The sequence below is a fragment of the Diabrotica virgifera genome, chromosome 7 (genome assembly GCF_917563875.1).
Source record: "Diabrotica virgifera virgifera chromosome 7, PGI_DIABVI_V3a".
In the NCBI taxonomy this organism is placed as follows: Eukaryota; Metazoa; Arthropoda; class Insecta; order Coleoptera; family Chrysomelidae; genus Diabrotica; species Diabrotica virgifera.
Window position 1 is genome coordinate 241,549,742 of NC_065449.1, and position 26,986 is coordinate 241,576,727.

The 26,986-nt window shown below is 31.0% G+C and overlaps 1 protein-coding gene across 4 annotated transcripts in view; it reads left to right on the top strand.

Moving 5' to 3' along the window:
* Positions 1–26,986, top strand: part of LOC114342188 (D-2-hydroxyglutarate dehydrogenase, mitochondrial) — a 201,249-nt gene that overhangs the window by 157,705 nt on the left and 16,558 nt on the right. For 3 of the 4 annotated variants that reach the window (XM_050655653.1, XM_028292979.2, XM_050655654.1), the window contains 2 exons: positions 5,600–5,800; positions 16,701–16,851. In XM_050655653.1, coding sequence (XP_050511610.1) covers positions 5,654–5,800; positions 16,701–16,851 — 298 coding nt within the window. In that variant the 5' untranslated portion in view covers positions 5,600–5,653. Of the gene's footprint in view, positions 1–119; positions 268–5,599; positions 5,801–16,700; positions 16,852–26,986 lie in introns of those variants that run through there. The other variant, XM_028292978.2, reaches the window with a different exon arrangement.

Consider the following 26,986-nt stretch of genomic DNA (forward strand, 5'->3'; position numbering starts at 1 on the left):
CATACTATAGGTACATTTTTATCAATCATTATGTCGAAGCTTTTGTCAACACAGATATTAACACTAATGCCATATTATTATTTACATGCTACTACCTAATTTTATTTACAATTTAGTTAATCTCTTCTTTATCTTATCATCGTGACCTTCAAGAGTTCAACGTTTGATGTAAATGTAAATTTTTAGTCGTATATGTGCATAATCATTATTTATTAAAATAGTTTGGATGTATAAGTTGTAAAATAAAAGGTGTGATTTTGTAAACAGGTAAATATCTTCTTCTTCTTCTTCTTCCTTCTTGTATGTAGGCTTTAAAGCCTGTTTCTTCTTCAATATTATCCTCCTAAATTGTTTAGGTTATCGCACCACCTTTTTCTTGGTCTGCCAATACTTCTTCGTCCATTTGGTGACTTATCTCGTGCTATTCGTACTATCCTATCCTCTGCCATTCTACTAATGTGTTCGTTCCACTCCTGTTTCCGTTTTGTCACCCATCCATTTATGTCTTCTATATTGCATGATCTTCTTATGTTTTCGCTCCTCTCCCTATCCAACAGACTTTTCCCTGATATTCGTCGGAGTATTTTCATCTCTGTTGTTTCTAGTAGTCGTCTCGTTTTAGATGTGTCAGGCCTTGTCTCCGCCGTGTATGTTAATATAGGTCTAATTGCTGCTTTATAGATTCTTGCTTTTGTGTCTTGTCTTAAGTGTTTGTTCTTCCAGATTGTGTCATTAAGAGATCCCGCCGCTTTACTTGCTTTTAAGCTTTGTTGTCGTACTTCCTCTTCAACATCTCCGTAACTGGTTATATCAATTCCCAGATATCTAAACCTTGCTTCCTGTTTTATTATTTTCCCATCAATTTCGATTTTACATCGTAGTGGGTATTTAGATGTTGTCATACATTTGGTTTTTTCTGCTGATATTATCATATTGTATTTCTTGGCTGTTGTATTAAAGATGTGTGTTAATCTTTGGAGATCGTCTTCTGTCTCGGCGATTAATGCGGCGTCGTCTGCATAACACAATACTTTGATTTCTTTATTCCCCATTCTGTAACCACGACCTTTACGTACTGCTTCTATTATTTCGTCCATTATTATATTAAAGAGCAGTGGGCTTAATGAGTCACCTTGTCTGACTCCACTTTGTACTGGTATAAACTGCGTTAGTTTTCCATTTATCTTTGCCTGTATTCGATTATGAAAGTAGATGTTTTCGATGGTTTGTATAATATTGATTGGTATGTTTCTTCCATACAGTAAATGTAAGACGTCTTCGACTTGGATGCGATCGAAAGCCTTTGTCAGGTCTATAAAACATAGATATGCTGGTTTATTGTACTCAATGGCCTTTTCTGTGATTTGTCTCAGTACAAATACGGCGTCTACGCAGGATCTTCCGGATCTGAATCCTTGTTGTTCATCTGATAAAGTTGTTAGTTTATTGATTTTGTTGGTTAGGACTTTTGTGGTTAGCTTAAGTGCGGTGTTTAGTAGATTTATACCTCTATAATTGTTGGGGTCTTCTTTGTCTCCTTTTTTGAACATTGGTATCATTATGCTGTTTCTCCATGCGTCTGGTATCTTGCAGTGCAATATTAGTTTTTGTATAAGTTTTGTCATCTCTAGGGTTATACTTTCTCCTCCGTATTTTAGAAGCTCGTTGGTTATTCCGTCTGGTCCTGGTGACTTCCTATTTTTGAGTGAATTTATGGCTACCCCTACTTCCTGAAAACTGATTTCAATTTCGTGTCTTAATTCAGGTAGGTTATTATTTTGATTATGATTTTCCTTTCCTTTAAACAGTTCCGTCAAGTATCTTTCCCATTCGTTTGCTGGTATGTTATTGTATTCCTTCACTTCTGCCATTTCTTTCCGTTGGTTTCTTATGAATCTCCATATTTGTTTTTGTGTTCCGTAGAAGTCGCTTTCCATCCTTTTTGTAAACTGTTCCCAGTGTTCATTTTTTGTTCTTCGTACCAATTGGTAAATCGTACCAGGTAAATATCCATTTAATTTATTAGGGAAGTCATTGTAGATCGAAATCATGCCTCGTTTCAAAAAAAATCAAAAATTTTTTCAAATTACTGATACCCAACATCATTTTATTACAATTACATACAACTATTTTGTTATTAATTTTACGAAAAAACTTAATCTTTATAATAGGCGCTACATGGTCTAAAAACTAAGATGCAATAATTATAATATATATCAAATTTTATCAATTTTATACGAGGTATGTCAAAAAATATGAATTTCGCTGAAGAGTAAAATACCCTTATAGTTCACAATTTTTCATTTAGAAGGATGTAATTGCACATTAAAACATAGATTTTAATTCAACAATACCTCGTATAAAATTGATAAAATTTGATATCTAATGCTTGCATCTTAGATTTTAGACCATGCAGAGCATTTTATGAGGAATAACTTTTTTCGAAATGAAAATTTCGTAGAAAAAAAACGTTAATATTCTTTTCCAATTTGAGTCCAAGCGTCAAACTGTAGCACATAAAATTTTCTGCTTCTTTTTCTCCTAACTATATACAGGGTGCGCCAAACCTCTGGTCTTCTTTGATTACGGCTAAACTATGAGATATACAAAAAAATGTTTATAACAAAACTAATGTGTATCAAAGAGGTCTATAATTTAAAATTATTTTCAATTATACAGGGTGAGTCAGAACGACGGTATGAACCAAAGTTGTATTTTTTTAAATGGAACACCCTGTATATTAAATCATTTTTGAATATATTATTTAAAAATATGAAAAATTTGTATAAGGTCTTATAGGCCTAAAGTTAATAATTTTCAAAATATTTACATTTTTATTGAGAAAAATGGTAATATTTATAGGGTTGTGGATTATGTTTCCAAGGAAATAAAAATTTAGGTGATAGGTCAAAGTTTTTAAAATATAGTGTTATTTTTAAATAATTTAATATTTTTTACTTTTAGCCATAAAATATACAGTGTGATCACTATTTGCAAATAAAAAATTTTCTTATTTTTTTTTAAATGGGACACCCTGGATATTAGTTTTGCGTTTGGTAGTAAATATTACAACCTTTCTTTTGGTATAAGGTTGTATGAACCTAGCATGTTTCGTTTTGTAGATATTTTAAAAAAACTATAGCTTTTACGTTTTTGCGGATTTTTTATTTAAAAATTTTTTTGCAAAAAAAATAATTATAATCTGGTTTTAGAAACATACACTAAAATATAAAATATGAAAATAAAAACGTAATTAAAGATTAAAATAAATCGTATGCTAGTACAATTCAATTGAATTTAATAACTTTAAATTATTTTACAAAAAATATTTTACCTTATTAATGAATACATAAATTAGTTATTAAATTAAATAAACAACCAAATTTTAAATCAATCGTAGTAATTCTTCTACCGCAGCAACTTTCCTGTACCAAATTAATTGTTAGTTATATTGTATTTACGAGTAAGATCAGTTAATAACTTTTTAATTTACCTACATCTTGAGAACGTATAAAGTATGCTTTGAAACAAATGAACGTTATGGAAGTATATTAAGAAGTAAATAGTATCTATGTACCTACTCGTGTCACAAAAGCTGGTAATAATTTCTAATGGTTTCGCCCAAAACAAATGTCATATCCAAACATTTTTCGGTTAAAAAATTAAAATTTAAAATATAAAAAATTGTTACAAAATTTCAACTACAAAAGTATTACCAGTTTTTGTGACACCAGTAAATACTATTTATATTAATAAATAATTTGGATGATACATTTAACATTCATTTGTTTCAAAGCATACTTTATAATTATTTTTATATTCTCAAGATGTATGTAAGTAAATTTAAAAGTTTAACTAAATACAATTTAACTAACAATTAATTTGGTACAGGAAAGTTGCTGTAGTAGAAAAATTACTATGGTTGATTTAAAATTTGGTTGTTTATTTAATTTAGTAACTATTTTATGCATTCATTAATATGGTAAAATATTTTTTGTAAAATAATTTAAAGTTATTAAATTCAATTGAGTTGTACTAGCATACGATTTATTTTAATCTTTAATTACGTTTTTATTTTCATATTTTATATTTTAGTGTATGTTTCTAAAACCAGATTATAATTATTTTTTTTGCAAAAAAAAATTAAATAAAAAATCCGCAAACACGTAAAATCTATAGTTTTTTTAAAATATCTACAAAACGAAACATGCTAGGTACATACAACCTTATACCAAAAGAAAGGTTGTAATATTTACTACAAAACGCAAAACTAATATACATGGTGTCCCATTTAAAAAAAATGAGAAAATTTTGTATTTGCAAATAGTGATCACACTGTATATTTTATGGCTAAAAGTAAAAAATATTAAATTATTTAAAAATAACACTATATTTTAAAAACTTTGACCTATCACCTAAATTTTTATTTCCTTGGAAACATAATCCACAACCCTATAAATATTACCATTTTTCTCAATAAAAATGTAAATATTTCGAAAATTATTAACTTTAGGCCTATAAGACCTTATACAAATTTTTCATATTTTTAAATAATATATTCAAAAATGATTTAATATACAGGGTGTTCCATTTAAAAAAATACAACTTTGGTTCATACCGTCGTTCTGACTCACCCTGTATAATTAAAAATAATTTTAAATTATAGACCTCTTTGATACACATTAGTTTTGTTATAAACATTTTTTTGTATATCTCATAGTTTAGCCGTAATCAAAGAAGACCAGAGGTTTGGCGCACCCTGTATAACAAAGCCCATAATTCGATGGAGTCTAATGCTTTTTGAAAATCCACAAACGCCATATGAATTGGAACATCTCATACTCGGTACATTTTTCTATTAGTGTTTTTACGGTGTGCAAGTGGTCTATCTATGGTACTAAAATGTTTTTTGAATCTGGCCTGCTCGATAGGTTGGTAGAGTCGAGCGAGCTTATTTTTTTGTTAGTTTGGTTATGACTTTGGTTAGTCATTTATACAGATGTGATAGAAGTAAGTAAGGATATTGGTAGATAATTCTTGATACTAATTACATTATTTTATTAGAATGACATTATTAATGATCGTGGCAGGTTGACAAAGATAGAATGCTCGACAATAATTATGCGAATCCGGATTTTTTAACGGGAGTGGACATTGTCATTAAAAATGCTAGTGGAAGGTGTGCAGAAATATTATTCAGTTGATCTCGAGAAGAGGTGAAGACATAAACGCTGAAAACTTGAGATCTTAGAAGTTTCTTCCAGTGGGAAGACATCTTAATGTCTTTCCTAGTCTTTCCCTTTCCTTCAGTTTCTTTCCTCTAGTTTCCTAGTCTTTGCCAGTCTTTCCCTTTCCTTCAGTGGCAAACACTGTCTCATGTGTGTATCTTGTCGGAATAAAAAATATATATGTCGGGATATATCTAATCATCATTGTCTTACTTTATATATCTAATAATATTAATAGCTCGTTTTAGAATTAAAACGTAATATACTTAGTTTCAGCGAAATTTTATTAAAAGAACCTCCCAAGTTAATATTGGTATTCATCCAACAAAAGAGCGCCGCACGCAAAACTAATAAAGTTTCTGTTTTTCCAGATTCAGCGTCTAATCCAGAATTCTCCCTTCCTCTAACCGACGGCAGCAGAGCACATGTTCGTCAAGGGAGCCCGTCAGTTGATCGGGCTGCTCTCCCGTTCCCCAGGGAGTCGCCCTTTCCCAGCAAGACCCTCGCCAGGGCGGCCCTTCCACTTTCGCAGACAACTCGCCAGTTTGGGCTCCCTGCCGCAACTTACTAAGGTATGTATGAGACAGTGAAGTTTCTGCGCGGCGATGATGCCAAGTTTCTATCTAAATTTTTATTCTCTATAGGTAAGTGTTTGACCCACGATTAGTTTACCGTGAGTATACGTTGCTATAAAATATTACTTTAGCAAATTAAAATAATACACGACGACACTTTTCGATAGAACTCTTTATTGATTACTATACGTGTTTACAGATCGGCTCTCGACCAGAAATCCGTGGTGGTGGGGAAAACAAAAATGTCTATATGTGTCCTACAAAATTTCACTTTGGAAAAAACGTAATTACAAAACCGTTTATCACTGTCCTTCTCAGAAAGGGACAATAACCGCTTGACTTGCCCAACTTTCCAAATACCTACTTTCTAAAGCGGATTATGATACAAATGTCAAATGTTACCCAGAAATGTAGGTACCTAAGAATGAATGTATTTTAATCTTTTAAGAGATTTCTGGAAAATAAGTTACCCATATTTTAAGAATGGTCTGATATGAATTTACATCGTAAAATAAAATCGAAAAAACTAAAATTAACTAAACTATAAAGAGACGGAACAGTAAGTATTGGACTAGATATTAAACTAGGATAACAAAGGCATGTATATAATATCAATACATTTTTGGCAAAGTAACGTACCTAAGTGACATTTTTGGCGAACATCATGTTTTTCCGTTAAACTAACGCAATTATTGTTTAGAAGGTACTGCCAAAGTAGGCTTACTACACTTTGGCAGTACCTTTTAAACAATAATTTCGTTAATTTAATGGAAAAACATGATGTTCGCCAAAAGTGGCACTTACGTTACTTTGCCAAAAATGTATCGATATATGAAATTATTAATATAATTTTCGTTGTGTGGACTCTATGTATTTAGGTTGCTGGTTCAGGTGGAACCTCAAGTTCATAAAAAATCTTACCCAAAGTCCTATTTGGTTACTGTTCACCTGCTTCTCAAACAAACGCATATGCCGGTTTCACACAAGGTCGCTTTTCTGATGAGGTTTAACTGTTTTTAGCGGATTAACGGTTTGTCTATATCGGATTACCGTCTTATATTGGAGAGATGTGTTGCCAACGAAAGCTAATACAAAAGAGGTATTTACCCTTCAGCGGGTAGCACAAGAGAGATATTTGCACTTCTGTTGCCTTTGCTGATCAACAGTGGAGAGTCTTTTATTTGCTTTCAAGTGGAGAAAGCAATGAAGAGAACTGTGCCCAGCGGTGGGTGACAATTGATAGAGAGAGAGAGAGAGAGAGATAGAGATAGACAAGAGTTCTGTTGCAATGTTTAAGCATAATGATATTAAATAAAAGTAGATTAAGGAATAGTTTAAAATTGAGGGTGAAAATTATAAAAATATTACTGCAAAATATTAGGTACAGCGAAAAATCTGAAATTATTTTTTGCCTGTGAAAAATCGAACAAAGTCATCGATATCGAAAAGGAGAAAATACAAGAATAAAAACGAACCCTAATACAAAAGCGTAAATAAAACAATCAAACAAAAAGTCAAAGAAGCGAAGGAATTGTGGCTATCAGAAAAATGTGCAGAGATAGAAAGATTAGAAAATCGATATGACATCTGTAACATATACCAGAAAATTAAAGAAACAGCTTGCATATACAAAAAAAGAGATATTCTGAACATAATGGACAAAAACAATAAAATAATAATTAAAAGTGTAGAGAAAATAAATAGATGGGAAGAATATACAGGGTGTCCCCGAAAATAGTGAGTTCCTTAAAGGTATAGATAGAACGCACAATATAGAGCAAAAAGTCTTATAACATTTTTTTCTACATTCATCCGTTTGACCAAAAAACGAAAATACATTTTGATATGCAAATTGAAGTCTGGCAACAACGCGCAACTCAAAAATCTAGATTAAAAAAGTAGGTTTGTAGGTCAGTTACATCTGGTAGGTAAAATAATGTAAATATCAACCAAACCCATATCCATTTTTGCAGGTAGGTACCCATGATGTCAACCACCCCAAAAATCACACCTTAATAGTAAATAAACAAGGGGTTATTAGGTTAAATTTTCACAGTCACAGCAAGTTCTTCTAGGCTACGTTGCCATTTCATTCAAATTTATGAAAATAAAAATTCACTTATATGGAGAACAATGTAATTTTTTTCTTAAGAACGGTTAACTTTGGAAAAAAATGTTATAGGACTTTTTTGTTCTAAATTGTGTATTATATTCATACCTTAAAGGAACGCACTATTTTCGGGGACACCCTCTATAAAAGAGCTATTTGAAGAGGTTGAAAGAATGGAGATAATAGAATCAAGAGGTAGAAACGGACCTACAATTATTACCAAAGGGGAAATTGAAAAAGCACTAAAACGTGTAAAAATTCTAAAGTCATGGGACCTGATAAAAGACCTACAGAAAGCTCAAGACTACTAACAGAAAACCACATTGATCTACCTACTAGTAGAATTATTATAAAATGAAATTTACTCAACCCGGGAAATTTCGAAACAATGTCTAATACCTGAGTTCACCCCAATAGCCAAAAAACCCAATGGAATGAAATGTGAAGAATATAGAACGGTCAGCTTGATGAACCATGTGTTATAATAAGTCTTCTCTCGATGATACGACATGACCGTGTCTACAAAAAACTAGACGATAGAATAATAGGAAACTACAGTTCAAAGCTGGCAAGTATTTTTTCAGTTGCGTTCGTAGTTGTCCAGGCTTTAACTCGATACAATACTACTCTCATCTTATTAAAAGTGCTTCTGGACATCTCAATTGTTCATTTAGCTCACATCACAGGTAATTGTATATGGCTACTTTCTCTAAAGCTTTTGTACAGGATTATCAGCATCCAAAATAAGAGCAACACATATTCATTTAATTTTTAAATGTCCTACAAAACAAACATCACGTTTGTTGTTAAATAATGAGGTGACACCGATTGCTCAATACAAGTGCACCTAGTTTTCAATAACGCTGGGTCAGCTATTCAATATTATTCTTAATCCATGGCCATGCCGTGTCAGCATTAAAAACATCAACACTTTTCTAGTTTATTTACAGTTACAGCAAAGCATCGCGGATCATTCTATTTCATTCTTTAATCAATCATCATTCGTGATTCAGATACATGATTAGATAGTTATACCTAAAGCCCACCAACTCGTTACAGATATTTAGAAGTGATCAATAAATATAGTATGAGTAAATAGTGTTTTAACAAATCAACCCTCTCCTCAGGGTAACTACCCCGTAACATATGGAGTTCTATTATACTTTTCGTTAACGGAGATTCTTTCTTCTTCAATTTTGTTCTTAATGACAATCATAATTTTTGTTTTGTTTTATATTCAGAGCCATTCCACACTTTTCGCAGTACTTCTTAGTGCGAACAACCAATATCTTCAGCCTTTCTCTACTTTCCGTAAAGACTATCGTGTCGTCTGAATATCTGAGATTATTATATGTCTATATAAGTTAGGCAGCCTGCAAAAAAAGATATAACGATAGGTCGTGAAAACGAAAAATTTGACCTTGGAAAAGTTGCGGAAAATAAGGAAAATTCGTTTTTCACAAAAACTCAATATTTACTGAACGATATTGACAACTGGCAACCCTGCTGAAGTGTATCTTTAATCGGATTTTAGGTTTATTGATAATGATTGGAGAATTGGGAACTGAGGGAAGAATATAACGATTATCTGAATTGACGGAATTAGTTATGTCGATACTTCTTCTTTGTTGAAAAGTAAGAAAGAATGAGACCTTATAATAAATCCCTGTGTGGTTTAAATTGACCTATATGAAATATTTTCAAATAACCATACGTCTGACAACCGTTGAAAATTAATCAAGAAAGACGAATGTGATGTAGAGGAAAAGACAAAAGATATACGTAAGTAGATAACAATAACAGAGTAATATCCTTAACTGATATTGACGGTGATTTAAAAAAATGGGGACTCACATTGGGATAAAAATGGATTCCCTATCAGGGCATAACCTGGGGCTAACTGGAGACTAAACTTAGAACATACTTGGGCATTGGAATATACCTAAGATTACGTCGGACATTGGACTATACGTTGAACTTTGGACCCTAATTAAATGAGAAAAAACAATCAAATAGGCGCAATCACATAAAGATAAATATAAAGATATACGAAAGGTATCAAAAATATCTTATATCTTGTCAGGGCTTTGATGGCTTAAGTCAAACTCTCACTACATAGGTAATGTACCCTCGGAGATCCGTGGAAAAAATTTACATTCAAAATAATAAAATTCAGTTTGGCAACACTGTGCGAATGTTGATAGTAACATATCCTTTTTAAGATAAGCACAACTGTAATTTAGTCCAAACAAATTAATATATTTTTTTGCCAACAAAAATGAGATTTTTCAACCAAATAATGTTTCAAATATGATGTGCAAAATTATTTTTAATTTGGTTCTGCTAATGGGCTTGCTTTTTTTGTTATTAAAGTAAAAAAAACTAAATTTTACTCATTAAATCAATGTTGTCCGGTTATCGTCTTAATTATTTTAACTGTACTAATATCCGTTGGGTAATTCTGAATGATTAATAGGTCGTTAAAACATTTTATCTGTAGCGGCTTCTGGAATATCTTAAAAATATCGAATTTCATTGATAAAATGCGCATATTCCACCGATCTTCGCTTCGACAGTACCAGTGGCGGCTCGTGATTTTTATAATAGGGGAGGCTATAACTAACTGTAAAATATATAAATAAATTTGCAATAAATTTCCATTTTTTTGACCATTTTTTATTTACATTTTATAATATCATCATAATTTATAATTTCATAATATCATATCATTTTAAAAATAGTTAGTCTAATTGTAAAAGTGTATTACCAAAGTTTGTGTCGTTTATTATTTGTTAACAATTCTATCTCTGTAAGTAGATATGCATATCAAAATAAATACAGATTTCAAATTTGCAGTCCATACAGGTTGAAGGTTCACATTTTTTAAGATACTCAACTGAATTTTTTTAATTCTAAACGCGGCCTACTGCGAATCCAAAAACACGGTAAATTACCGATATTTTGCTTTGCATATCGGAAAAAGTTATTTGAACAAGTTGTTCCAAATATTATTCTAACCTCACATACTAAATTTCATCACAAAATTCGCACTTTTAGTTTTTTCATTATTTGTAGTCAGATCCTAAAATTGGAGCGGAAGCTGCTGGCCGATCAGCCGCCCTTGCTAAATCTCCGGGCAGCGTGTGCACCTGCTGGGCTGCGCGGAGCATTAGCAAGTGAGACTTTCCGGCCAGCAGCCTCCGCTCCAATTTTAGGATCTTGACTACAAATAATGAAACATCTAAAAGTGCGAATTTTGTGATGAAATTTGGTATGTGGGGTTAAAACATTATTTGGAACAACTTGTTCAAATAACTTTTTACGATATCTCTAACGCGAAGCAAAATAGCAAAGTAAACAAAACTGTGTAGCATGTGTAAAAAATTTATGGGGAGGCTAAGCCAGCCTTGCCTCCTTTGACCAACCGCCACTGATAGGTACTGCTTGGCGGAAAATGAATTTAAATTCAAAAGATATGCCTTTATATAGAAAAAAAATATATATATAGAGGGGAATGGCGTTATCTTATTATTTTTCGTTATATTATTCAACTTAGTGTTAGAAACAGTAAGCGTCAGAAAATACAGCAAGAAGGTGGAAGAAACAATAATTGTGAAAAATGGGCACCAGTGCATGGCATTTGCTGACCGGTGTTACCTTAGCCATAAATTTCATCCATAAATTTTTTTTTCATATTTTCACAAAAATTGGTATAAATTTATCAAAAATGAATAAAACATAATATTGACAAGAAAAATGTTATATATGTTTGGAAAAAAAATTTAAACGGGCGATGTATTGACGGTGAGTAGATAATGCCACTCAAATTCAAAAATCCTTTATGGATGGCACGTTAGTTAACTTTTTTTTTCAATTTTTTGTTAAATTCTGGAAGTACATATACTAAAGCATAACATATAAAAAAATCGTGATGAAGGTATTTTCCAAAACAAGCGAAAAAAATTCTGAAACTTAGATGTATTGCGCGCTATTCGTTAATACGTCTCAAATTCAAAAATCCTTTATGGATGGTACGTTAGTCAACTTTTTTTCTCAGTTTTTTGTTAAATTCTCAAAGTAAATATAATAAAGCATAACATATAAAAAAAAGTGATGGAGGTATTTTCCAAAACAAGAGAAAAAAATTCTGAAACTTAGATGTATTGCGGGCTATTCTCAGTTTTTTGTTAAATTCTCAAAGTAAATATAATAAGGCATAACATATAAAAAAAAACGTGATGGAGGTATTTTCCAAAATAAGAGAAAAAAAGTTGACTAATGATCCATCCATAAAGGATTTTTGAATTTGAGACGTATTACCGAATAGCCCGCAATACATCTAAGTTTCAGAATTTTTTTCTCTTGGTTTGGAAAATACCTCCATCACGTTTTTTTTATATGTTATGCTTTATTATATTTACTTTGAGAATTTAACAAAAAACTGAGAAAAAAAGTTGACTAACGATCCATCCATAAAGGATTATTGAATTTGAGACGTATTACCGAATAGCCCGCAATACATCTAAGTTTCAGAATTTTTTTCTCTTGTTTTGGAAAATACCTCCATCACGTTTTTTTTATATATTATGCTTTAGTATATATACTTCGAGAATTTAGCAAAAAATTGAAAAAAAAGTTTACTAACGTACCATCCATAAAGGATTTTTGAATTTGAGACGTATTACCGAATAGCCCGCAATACATCTAAGTTTCAGAATTTTTTTCTCTTGTTTTGGAAAATACCTCCATTACGTTTTTTTATATGTTATGCTTTATTATATTTACTTTGAGAATTTAACAAAAAACTGAGAAAAAAAGTTGACTAACGATCCATCCATAAAGGATTTTTGAATTTGAGACGTATTACCGAATAGCCTGCAATACATCTAAGTTTCAGAATTTTTTTCTCTTGTTTTGGAAAATACCTCCATCACGTTTTTTTTATATGTTATGCTTTATTATATTTACTTTGAGAATTTAACAAAAAACTGAGAAAAAAATTTGACTAACGTACCATCCATAAAGGATTTTTGAATTTGAGACGTATTAACGAATAGCGCGCAATACATCTAAGTTTCAGAATTTTTTTTCGCTTGTTTTGGAAAATACCTTCATCACGATTTTTTTTATATGTTATGCTTTAGTATATGTACTTCCAGAATTTAACAAAAAATTGAAAAAAAAAGTTGACTAACGTCCCATCCATAAAGGATTTTTGAATTTGAGTGGCATTATCTACTCACCGTCAATACATCGCCCGTTTAAAATTTTTTTTCCAAACATATGTAACATATATAACATTTTTCTTGTCAATATTATCTGTTTTATTCATTTTTGATAAATTTATACCAAATTTTTGTGAAAATATGAAAAAAAAAATATGGATGCAATTTATGGCTAAGGTAACACCGGTCATTTGCTGATGATCTAACGATCCTAGCAAAAACCACGAAAGAATTAAGAATAGTTGTGAAGAAAATTATTGAAGAAGCACGACAATTTAGATTGGAGCGAAATGAAGACAACCAAATATTATATGATCATGGGAGGGACAGAAGAAGAAAAAAGAAGAAGACTTTAGTGTGAGATCTGTAAGTGGTAAAAGCTATAGTTTTAAAAGGGAACGAAAGCAAATTCTTCTTTTCTTCTTCTTCTTCTTCCTTCTTCTTGTATGTAGGCTTTAAAGCCTGTTACTTCTTCAATATTAGCCTCCTAAATTGTTTAAATTATCGCACCATCTTTTTCTTGGTCTGCCAATACTTCTTCGTCCATTTGGTGACTTATCTCATGCTATTCGTACTATCCTATCCTCCGCCATTCTACTAATGTGTTCGTTCCACTCCTACTTTTGTTTTGTCACCCATCCATTTATGTCTTCTACATTGCATGATCTTCTTCTAACAGACTTTTCCCTGATATTCGTCGGAGTATTTTCATCTCTGTTGTTTCTAGTAGTCGTCTCGTTTCAGGTCTTGTCTCCGCAGTGTATGTCAATATAGGTCCAATTTGTGCTTTATAGATTCTTGCTTTTGTGTCTTGTCTTAGGTGTTTGTTCTTCCAGATTGTCGCCGCTTTACTTGCTTTTAAGCTTTGTTGTCGTACTTCCTCTTCAACATCTCCGTAACTGGTTATATCTATTCCCAGATATCTAAACTCTGCCTGGCTGGGCGCCCATACCCATGGGCAGGGGGGGGCGTGCCTCCCCTGGTTTTTCGGGTTCTTTAAACTACATATATATGATTATCCAAAGTATACAAAATATAATGTGCAACATCTTCACGTCTGCCCCCCCCCCCCCTGAAAATTTTTATATGACCGCGAAGACTGGGTGGATTGAGTAGCTCAGAAGCCGCGTTCACGCTCTCAGCAGGTCCCAAGCCCTTATAAAAGAGGAGGGTTAATGGCCGGGTTAGCATCCTACCCATTGTAAAAGAAAACAAGGCTCAAAGAACCGATATAGATCCTCGGAACCCGACGGAACTAAAATGAATGAAAGCAAATGAAAATGGAAAAGAGAAATGGGAATTCGATGCCAGGATAGCAAAAGGAAATAAAAAATTAGGCAGGTTAAGAGCCCTATAGAACTCAAAATACGTTTCTATTAGACAACACAAACTCCGAATATCTAAAACAGTTATTAGATCCACAGTAATGTATGACTGCGAGGCATGGACATTAAATAAGAAGGAAGATACTACTCTGCAAAGATGGGAAAGGAAAAGACTGAGACGCGTATTCGAAGGAAGGAAGACAGAAGACCAATGGGAGAGAAGAACCAACAACGAATTAATGGCTTTGTATAAAGAATCTACCATCACCAGGTTCATAAAGTCACAAAGAATCAGATGGTTGGGACATGTAGAAAGAATGGCAGTGTGAACAGAATGCCTAAGCTAGTATTGGCCAGAAAACTAATCGTTCTTCAAAAAAGAGGTTAACCCAGAACGAGATGGATTAATAACGTGGAGGAAAACCTTAAACACGTGAGGGACTGAAAAAGAAAAAGTTTAATAAAATAACGAAAATCCTGACAAAATGTAACACCTCGGAAGTTTGACATGTTACACCGTTGTAATTTTCTGTCCTAAAAACAGGGCTGTCATATATTTTTAAATCTAGTATCAATGTAAAAGTATTTTGGCATTGTCGATGTGTTAAATGTCATAGTTTTCAACGACCGACGTCGTGCACGCGCCCCGCAAACCATCAGAAGCCCACTTCCAACAACGGCTCGTTCGCTTTTATTATTCCTTGTTATATTTTTCCGCGTGAACCCTTCCGAAATCCAAAACCCCACGCACTCTTAATACAATTGCCTCCATTAGTCTTCTAACACGCTTTTCACCCTCCATTGGCGTAGGGAAAAACTACCAATCGATATTTTTGTGAAAGCACTAAACTGAACAACTACAGTCGATCTTGGAGAAGCATGTGACGGAGACCCACGAAAATTTTGTTGTGGACACTCGATAAAATACATAGTAGTAAGTATAAGTGGTGTTGGTGTTTTAATAGCTTAAAACCCCAAAAATTATTTTCCATGGAACTGCTGAAACGGCCCTCAGTCTCCAGTGTCTCCAACAACCCCAATCATGGTAGCGGTTGGAACAGGGTTGGAGCAGAGGATGCTAAGAATCCCCGAAAAAAATTAGTAAAGTCCCCGAGTAGGATTCATTATACATAGAAAATATATGCATAATATAGTTAATATTAACGGTGTAAGCCTGATGATTATATACCTCATCTTCAAACTAAATGCAAGATATAACCTTGAGAAGGTAATTCAGACATATGCTCCAACGACTACCCAGTCGGATGAAGAAATTGAATAATTTTGTGAGGACTTATAAACAGCATAACATGCTACACCAACGTACTACACAATAATCATGGTCGACTTTAATGCAAAAATGGGCTTTAAACAGGGTGATGCATAAGTAGCAATGGCAAGTATGGATATGGTGAAAAAATGAGCGAGGTCAAAGACTACTCAACTTCCTATACCAGGAGAATTTATCCATGATGAACTCTTATTTCGATAAAATCCCTCAGCCAAGTTATAGATAAGCCCAGATGGCAGTGTCAAAACTAAGATAGATTTTATCATAGCGAAGAGAGGAAATAATCAAAGACGTTGAAGTGTTTAATAAATTTTCGATATGAAGAGACCACAGATTAATCCGAACGCCCGCGCCCGATGAATCGGAATCTAAGATTCCGAAACATCAGGTGTCAGAGGATGGCAAGAGACTCGAATTGAATCAAAACGAAACGATTATTTTCTTTTTTGTCACACCTTACTCGGTTTTAGAGTACAAAATGACCACGTTTCATATAAGTAATCGGCGACGCATTATTGGAGTGTTCTCCTAGGGGCGCCGCTTGGTACTGTGTACCTCGGTTAACAGATTACTTGATTCGTGGTCGAAATTATTTTTCACTCATTTCATCATTCCCCTTTAGAGGACAGTCTAACCATACTCCGGTGCAAATATTTTAATATTTGCACTTCTTCTTCGTTTCGTTATGGTCCAATTCAGTCTACTTGCAAAGCCTCTTTGACAAGGAATAGATTCCGAAACATCAGGTATCAGAGGATGGCAAGAGACTCGAATTGAATCAAAACGAAACGATTATTTGTTTTTAATTAAAAAATGTAAATACATACTGCGAAATAATTTAAAAAATATATTACATCCCCAATAATACCAAAATATATTTTGTGTCCGCCTATGCAATATAATGAAAGTACAAAGCACAAAGAAACGACCGAAATTCTCATTACAGGATCGATACCCACACGTGAAAAGGGGAGAGTACGCCAACTTAGACCAACAGCATGTGGGATTCTTCAAGGATCTTCTCGGCCTCAATCGAGTCATCACGGACAGTGAGGAATGTGAGTCCTTTAACGTCGATTGGATAAAAGGAGTAAGAGGTAGGTAGATAATATTTATACCATATATTTAGTTTTCGACTAGAGATACACTTCTGAAAAAAACTCCAAAATCGGCAACATTGCTTATGAGAATGAGGTGCATTGCACTGTAGAATCGACGAATGACAGAATAATTTTGAATTCGGTTCCGCTAACGAAATTGCTTGGTCCTTAAAAGTTGAAAAAAGTTTAATTTCTCTTGCATAATATTTTATGGTCTAATAATTTTAACTGTATGTACTTAATATGCAAGTTGACTACTAATGACTAATAGGTATTCATTATTTATAAGATGTTAAAATATCGGCAAGCTCTTATCTTTAAAGCGGTCGTATCAAATTTCTTAAACATTTATACCAAACATTAATAAAGCCACTTCTTTGCGCATTCTGACAAAGTTCCGTTTATACTAAACCCGTAAATACATAATAGTCGCAAATTTTGGTCGTTAGAGCTTGTAGAATAGAATGTATTTCTCGGTAACTGTATAGGATGTTGTTCTGAAGCTATTTCCTTGTGGCATTTTTATAATTAAGTATTTTCTATGGGAAATAAGCCACAATTTTACTAAAAATAGTATATTATTCAACGAGCATGTAATGATGGCTATTACTCACGATGATGAAGTTTGCGACGCGAGCCGTAGGCGAGTGTCGTAATTCATCAGAGTGAGTAATAGCCATTACATGCGAGTGGAATACTATACTTTTTCTACGACCTTTTTTATTTTAATTAGTAAAAAATTTAATTATCAACTACTCGAGATTTAAATTATAATAATTTACAAGAATACCTAAATACTATTTACCCCTCGTATGTGGCTGAATAATTGGTTGCCTACTATTACCAAATTATTATTTATTGTAAAAATACAACTAGAAATAGTCAATATAAGTTCTATTCGTTTCCGAAAAATTATAAGCTTAAAGTACCTACTGTCAATTATTCTAATAAATAGGAAATGGCTGATGTCGGTGGACGTATTTCAATAGTTATAATGTATATTTACATTTAACTATATATAATATAATAATTCTAACTATAAATAATATGTTATAATATATTTAACACAATATAACTTGAAAAATAAACACTTATTAGTTATAAATTCCAATTAACATAAACAAAATGAGCTAATGTCACTGTCACTAAAATAAATGATAAACGTCAAAATTTTTAGTAAACAAGATATAAACGTAAAAAATATACTGACATCGTTACAGTTAAAATTCCTTTAAAAATTTTTTGAAGTTAATTATTGATATAAATTACAATAATTACCTATTATATTAAATAAATAACTTTAAGTAATTTTATTTGCAGTTTATATACGATTAATATTAAAAGTGGCATGCGTCACTTGAATCTAACTTCAGCCCGTGAGTAATGACCCGTGAGTAACTTCAGCCCGTGGGTAATGAATTATTACTCACGGGTACAGTAATGGGTGCTATTATCTATGAAAAATAGCGAATAATGAGCATTTTATTAAACGGTCGTAGAAAAATGAATTTATTAACGTTTCGAAGCCCAAATCGGGTTTCGTTGTCAAAATACAAAATACTATTAAAATAAACAAAAATGTTGTTGCTAAGTAAAAAAATTCTTCTAATAATTTATTTAATCTGACTCATTTATATTTGATATATATATACAGGGTGCGCCAAACCTCTGGTTTTCTTTGATTACGGCTAAATTATGGGATATACAAAAAAATGTTTTTAACAAAATTAATGTATATCGAAGCCGTCTATATTTTAAAATTATTTTCGATTATACAGGGTGAGTCAGAACGACGTTACAAACCAAAGTTTTGTTTTTTTAAATGGAACACCCTATATATCAAATCATTTTTGAATATATTTTTTAAAAATATTAAGAATTTATATAAGGTATTTAAAGTTAACAATTTTCGAAATATTTACACTCTTATTGAGAAAAATGGTAATATTCAAAGGGCTGTGAATTAGGCTTTCAAGGTAATAAATATTTAAATGACATGTCAAAGTTTTTTTAGTATACTGTTATTTTTAAATGAATTAACATATTTGACATATAGCCATCAAATATATAGTGTGATCACTATTTGCAAATACAAAATTTTCTCATTTTTTTTTAAATGGGACACCCTGTATATTAGTATTGACTTTTGTAGTAAATATTACAACCTTTCTTTTGGTGTAAGATTGTATGTACCTAGCATGTTTCGTTTTGTAGATATTAAAAAAAAAACTATGGATTATATGTTTTTGCGGATTTTTCATTAAAAATTTTTTTGCAAAAAAAAAATTATAATCTGGTTGTAGAAACATACATCAAAATATCAAATATGAAAGTAAAAACGTAATTAAAGATTAAAATAAATCGTATACTAGTACAAGTCAATTGAATTTAATAATTTAAAATTATTTTACAAAAAATATTTTACCCTAATAATGAATGCATAAATTAGTTACTAAATTAAATAAGCAACCAAATTTGATATCTACCCTTGTAATTTTTCTACCACAGCAACTTTCCTGTAACAAATTAATTGTTAGGTATATTGTATTTACGAGTAAGATCACTTAAACTTTTAATTTACCTTTTAAATTTACTTACATCTTAAGAACATAATTATAAAGTATGCTTTGAAAGAAATGAATGTTAAATGTATTAGGCAAATTATTTCTTAATATAAATATAATTAACTGGCGTCACAAAAACTGGTAATACTTTTCTAGTTGAAATTTTTGTAACAATTTTTTATATTTTAAATTTTAATTTTTCAACCAAACAAATGATATATGACATTTGTTTTGGGCGAAACCATTCGAAATTATTACCAGCTTTTGTGACACGAGTATATAGATACTATTTACTTCGTAATATACTTTCTTCTATTAGGGGAGTGCAATTAGAACGAAAAGATACAATGTTTCGGAAAAAATCAAACAAGGTTATATTTTTCTAAAACTTTTTTTGTTAGCTTATAAATATGTTAAAGTAAAAAGTTCTACTCACAAATTTCGCCGCTAATTGTTTATTAATTGTTTAAACAATAACAATTGTTTTGTATAAATAATGTTAAGAATATGGGTGAATTCAACATTTTATTTTGATAAAAAATGTTTTTATTTTAGTTTTGATTATGCTGAACCCGAATCTGACATTACAATTTGCAAATTCAAAATGGCGGATTTTTCCTAAAAATCCTTAAAAAGTAGTTGTAAAATCCGAATTTTTTTTATAAAACGTGTTTGTTTACATATATGTGGATATTTTTGAGAGGTTGCTAAACCTGAATAAAATTTTGATAATTTAAATTATAAAATGGCAGATCCAAAATGGCGGATGACTTAAAAAATAGTTGTAAAATCATAATTTCTTTACAAAATGTATTTATTTCTACATATTATATTTATTTTTGAGAGCTTTGATAAACCTAACTTAAATGTTAACATTATAAACTATAAAATGGCGGATCCAAAATGAGGATTTTCTAAAAAGAACATAAAAAAGAACATTTTTCTAAAACATTTATTGTCTTTATATTTAACAGGTTGTTGAATCTGAATTAAAGATTAAAAATTTAAATTTCAAAATGGCGGATCCAAAATGGCGGATATTTAAATGAAAAACAAGTAGAATCCAATCAAGCAAATATGGAATTTCATTCTTAAAAAAAAAGGATAAACAAATAATTTTCACAATTATATTAAAAATTAAAATGTATTAGAAAGAATATTTAAAAAAAAACAAATTTTCGATTAGAAGGATATAATTACATATTGAAACATAGTTTTTAATTCCAAACAACTTTTCTTTATAAAAATTTTCGATATTGTGAAATATAAAGGTACTTTACTCTTGGGTGAAATTCATATTTTTTGACATACCTCGTACAAAATTAACAAAATTTGATATTTGATGGTTGCATCTTATGGTGTATACGATGCAGAGTATTTTATAAAGAATAACTTTTTTTCGTAAAACTGATATTAAAAAAGTTATCAATACGTTCCAAGTTTCGCAGACATACTGTATAAGAGCTAAAAAAAATTTTTTTATTGAACATTTATTATTGTTGAAGCTTATTAATAAATGTATTTTAGGTAAGATTTACAGAAAAAAGTTTTGATCACTCTGTATATACATTTTTTCAGCTGGTAATTTTCGGTTTTTGTATTACATTTTTGTTATCTTTCTTAGTTTTCTCAAAAAGAAATTGTTTATTTCATTTTTAAACTAAAATAATTCAGTGTTTTTTAAAAATTACATCCCAATCTTCAAAAAAATAGCAAAAAAATTGTATTAGATTTATTCAAACTTGAGTAATACCGTCTTAAAATGGTGGGAATTCTGTAAAACTACGAAGTTTTCAAAAGTTACATTTTTTGAGACATCTTATTATCTGAATTAAATTTTTGAGATTTTTTTTTAATGAAACATCGTTTAGTAAGATGATTGAGAGGTAAGTTGTGCAAATTTGAGAGTTTTATAAGTAAAATTGTATTATTTACACATTTTTAAATCATTTTAAACAAAATTCATGTAAGGCTCACTTTCCGCCCACACCGTACTTATGTCCATACATTTTATTTCTTTTTATTACAACCATAAGATAGCTTATTTCATGTTCTTTCATGTCCAATTTGTAAAATTTCTTTTGATCTATTAGCTAAAGAATTACATTTAAAAAACTCAACCGTGCACTTCTTCCGACGCTAGTTTACAGTGCGCCAATGTGTGTGAGAAGGGTGTCTTTAGCGTTATAAATAAAAAATTACAGAAGCTAGAGATTTAATTTTAGAAAAATCTTTATATAAGGTTTTTTTTGTAAAATTTTCTGAATTTTTCAATGGTCAAGTCAGTTTTTTTCTAAAAATTATATTTTCGAAGTTATTTAAAAAAATATCTAACTTCGCTATTCATTTGTTTAATAAAAAATTAAGCACCCACTTCTCGAGTAGAACTTTTTGATATGTTGTTTATTAAACATTTCTTAATGAAATTACAAAAAGTTTTATCTTGTTTGATTTTTTCCGAAGTGAAAATCTAAATGCACTCCCCTATATAACGTTCATTCGTTTCAAAGCATACTTTATACGTTCTTAAGATGTAGGTAAATTAAAAAGTTATTAACTGATCTTACTCGTAAATACAATTTAACTAACAAAATTGGGTACAATAAAGTTACTAGGGTAGAAAAATTTCTAGGGTAGATTTTAAAATTGGTTGTTTAATTTAATAATTCATTTATCCATATTAAATACTTATTAGTATGTAAAAAAATTGTTTGTAACATAATTTTAAAGTTATTAAATTCAATTAAGTTGCACTTGCATACGTTTTATTTTAATCTTTATAATTTTTTTAAAAATCAGATTATAATTTTTTTTCCAAAAAAATTTAATTAAAATTATCGTGGATATAAAATATCCGCGAAACCTAAAATCTATAGTTCTTTTTTAAATATTTACAAAACCAAATATGTTATGTACATACAACCTTATACCAAAAGAAAGGTTGTGATATTTACTACAAAATGCAATAATAATATACAGGGTGTTCCATTTAAAAAAAATGAGAAAATTTTGAATTTGCAAATAGTGATCACACTGTATATTTTATGGCTGTAGGTAAAAGATATTAAATTATTTAAAAATGACACTATATTATAAAAACTTCGACCTACTACTTAAATTTTTATTACCTTGGAAACATAATCCACAGCACTATAAATATTACCATTTTTCTCAATAAAAATGTAAATATTTCGAAAATTATTAACTTTAGGCCTATAAGACCTTTTACAAATTTTTCATATTTTTAAAAACTATATTCAAAAATGATTTAATATATAGGGTGTTCCATTTAAAAAAATACAACTTTGGTTCATACCGTCGTTCTGACTCATAATCGAAAATAATTTTAAATTATAGACGGTTTTTATATACATTAGTTTTGTAAAAAACATTTTTTTGTATATCCCATAGTTTAGCCGTAATCAAAGAAAACCAGAGGTTTGGCTCACCCTGTATACTCAATATAAATGAGTCAGATTAAATAAATTATTAGAAGAATTTTTTTACTTAGCAACAACATTTTTGTTTATTTTAATAGTATTTTGTATTTTGACAACGAAACCCGATTTGGGCTTCGAAACGTTAATAAATTCATTTTTTAGTAAAATTGTGGCTTATTTCCCATAGAAAATACTTAACTGTATAGGAATAAGGGGATTGTACATCAAGGGGTCATAATACCTCTCGCCACTCCGTAGGCCGGGCCGTACAAATTAAGTGCCGTTTGTAACGACGCCGATGAGGCGTAAACCGGGTAATATACGGGATATTGCTTGACACCTTTAATGGTATAGTATAGCCATAGCCGATACAAGGATGCTTTTTATGACCGAAAATGCGCAATATTCTTTTATTAGTTACCATAATGTCCGTTTCATACATATATGAGCAAAAATGGAAATGCGAGTACTTAATTAAACAAAAGCAGAAATGCAAGAGTATAGTAGAGTGGTTCCAAAATAAATCGATATTTATTTTTTCACTTTTTTGTGCTGCAAAAATAAGATCCTGCCAGCCCTTAAAAAATTTTTTTAGAGGACGCTCAACAATTTTTTCTTCAAATATCGCGTTATTTTTCGTTTTCTTGACTAAAAGAAATAAAATCATATTCCATCTATTTGAGTGCCTTTATTTTTTCCGGTCATGACGGCTCAGTTGGAAGAGGCGCAGTCGATCGACAAGTTTAGTCGATTTGCGATCAAGGTTCGAGCCTCAACCAGGTCGTTTGAAATTAATAAAAGGCAAACGCAGTAGTATAAAATTCAATAGAATCTACGACTTGGTCTGTCATAAACTGGTGTCCTATCGGCCTTTGGAGGCGCGGTACGGCAAGGGATAAGGTAAGGAATAAGGGCTTGCGGCTGATACTCCTCCATATATCCCTACCGAAGGGCGTTAACGCCTAATAACGGTGTATATATATTTTTTTCCTAAGTTTTTTCTCTTTGAAAAAATATTTAAATGGGTCTAGGAACGCCTATATTTATTCGGGAGCCTCTTTATATCGATTTTTTGCTAATTTTAAAGATTTTTTTAAATTTCTCTAGGCGAATACAAGAGGTTAAAGAAATTTCTGTCGTGGCAAAATTTTTATATATTGTTATGATCTGCTTCTTATTAATTTTATATTAATTATTATTTATTTGATTAATTATTTAATTGTCGCAAATCAAACATAAAAATGAATAAAAAATCTCAGGGTGCCTTTTTATACTATTAAAAAAAATCTAAATTATCTCACGTTATACTTATCTTCTCTCGTGGGTTCAGTATCTCTTAGTTGATCCTAATCGGGATAAAATAGGGAAAAGAAATAAAGCAAATTATTAAAATAAACATACAGAATTGTCTTTTATTTATCAAAATCAATACTCTAAAATCTATCAAATCTAAAACCTGTGGACACAGATGTCCGAATGAAATTTTTACCACTTAAATATTATTATAGTTAAAAAAAAACAATTTATCGGTTTGTTCCCGATGACTTTGGTAAAACAAACTAAACAAAACAAATTTATGTATTCGCAAGATTAGCTATACTTCCTATTTACTTTTAGAAATATTGGAATTTTAATTCATATGCTTTTTACTCAAAATTTTAGTTTCCGAACATAAAAATATCTTTCACATAAGTTGACTGACCTTTTTCTTCACTCACTCTGATGTCTTCTCGTGACCCAAAACAGCTCTCCCTCGTTGACTATGTTAAAGGCTACTCATCAAAGCCCTCTCCATTCTCCAGCTTCAAAACTATCAGCATACCAGCACCAATTCTCCAACAAGCCGGGCCTCTTTTGACACGTACTCGATTCAAACAAAACTCCAAAAATTCTCTGCTCTCCTTCTCACAATAATACAGAATCAAAGAGATATTTCGTCTCAATTTGATCTGTCTCTCGTTCCACTTTTCAACACTATTCTCCACTATCAAACAACCACTGGTACTTGCTAACTACTTATCCACCAAAACGTCGACCGCTCCTCAGCGCTGCCAAATAACATACTGACTTCTTTTTCAAACTCTCTCAATCATCCAATCCACTTTTCCCCTTCCACATTGCCAAGAATCAGAAACATCGACTTTTTCATTCGACAAACAAACAGTCATTTTCAAAATTATTCCGACCATCCTAATTACTTTCGGAGAACCCTACAATATTTACTCGGGTTGAAACAAAGATTAAAATTCCAAACTTTCTTTTAAAACCACTCTTCTAGAAATTGATAATTACCTCTACCTGTGGATTCTATAGTTCTCGTAATAAACAATCTATTTCCATTTTAAATCTAAATACATCGTCCTTTTCACTTTAATTATTCACAAAAGTCTTTAATGGTTCATCGGAAAGCTCATTAAAAGAGAAATCCACTTACATCCAAACTAAATTCTAATAAATATTTACAGCTCAATATACAGGGTATATCAAATTTATGTGCCCGCGTTATTTAAAAAAAAATTAATTTAATTTTCATTTTGCTTTTGATTGATAAATTTGAAAACACAATAATATGTTTTATGCCAAAAAAACATTTTATCCCAAATAAAATTGGGAAAATCCCGATTGGTGTTTTTGAAGTTGGCGCATATTGCGGAAAATCTGAAAAAAATTGTTAAAATTAGAAAATTTGTTTTGTAAAAGCGTCAGCCATGCCTACGAATTTTTTGAAATTTTCAAATTGATTGCATCCTACCTAAAAAAAAAACGAAAATATTACTTTTTTGATAGTAGGTGGAGGGGAGGGGTAGAGGGTAAAAATGAGTCTTATTTTTTAATCACAGAACGTAAAAAAATGAAGAAAAAAAAAAGAATGTGTGTGTACTTTGTACGCACGTAAGAGGTTATATTTCTATTATATGATTTCAACGAAATAAATATACTTTAAACAGTTTATTTTTATTTTATTTAAATATTAAACTAATTTTAATACTTACCAATTTCCAAAAATGTTTATTAAAACAATACCAAAAATTAAAAAAAAACAAAAGGAACTGTCCGGTTTTTAATCCGGGACCTCTCGATCTGTAGTCGAATGCTCTACCAATGACCCACAATCGCTTTGTTTAGATGATTTCTCGGACATAATGACAAATCGCAGTACCAAATAAACGAAGTGAAGTATAAATATAAAAATGTTTTAATAATACTTATTATCTTACTCCCGAAGAAGACTAATCCAAAGACAAAAATTATAATAAATATATTTTTACTAAAAATACTAATACATATATTGTTTTCACACCTTTTTTGCACTGATATATACATACATAACTTGAAAGATTTAGCAACGTACTCCATACTGTCTGTGTGCGCATGCGCGTGGCATAATAAAAATTCACTCCTAATCGCGCCTTCAAAAGAAGTATAACTTCAAAAATGAATTTTGGGATTAAGGGCATTGTGTCTATCCTAACGGAGAGTACCCTTTCTTGATGGAAATAAATTCTACTTAATCGATGAGTTAAAGATCAAGCCAAAAGTGGCATAAAGCCACAAGTAGGTATGGTTTCATTAGAATGTTTCTCATAGAAAATCAACATAATTTAATAATAAAAATCAACATAATTTTAATCGACTAACAGAAGTGATGAACAAAAGAACCGAAATGACTAGGTATCTACAGAACATTGATTAGACCCTTAGTAACCTGTGCTTGTAATGTAAAATCTGGGTAATGACGAAAAGGAATGAAGCCTAACTCAGGACATTCGAGAGAAAAATACTGAGAAAAGTATGTATATGGCACGGTGCAAGAGGAAACGTATGCGGGTATGCACCCTCGGGAAACATCTTAGGGTAGTTTGGGGTTAGTTACCCCCTACCAATAGGGGTTGATGAATTAAACAATATTGATAACTACTTGTTTATTACCAACTATAACGACCACAGTAAATAGTTGATGTGCTCACGGTAAAACCATCTGCGAGTGCATCTGAATTAAGAATGATACTTGATAAACGAATGAATTAGAATGAATCACGATGCCTTCATGTATATATAAACAAACTTGTAACATGTAGTTTGTTTATATTGCCGACTCAGCTTTGGCCATGACTTACGAAAATATGG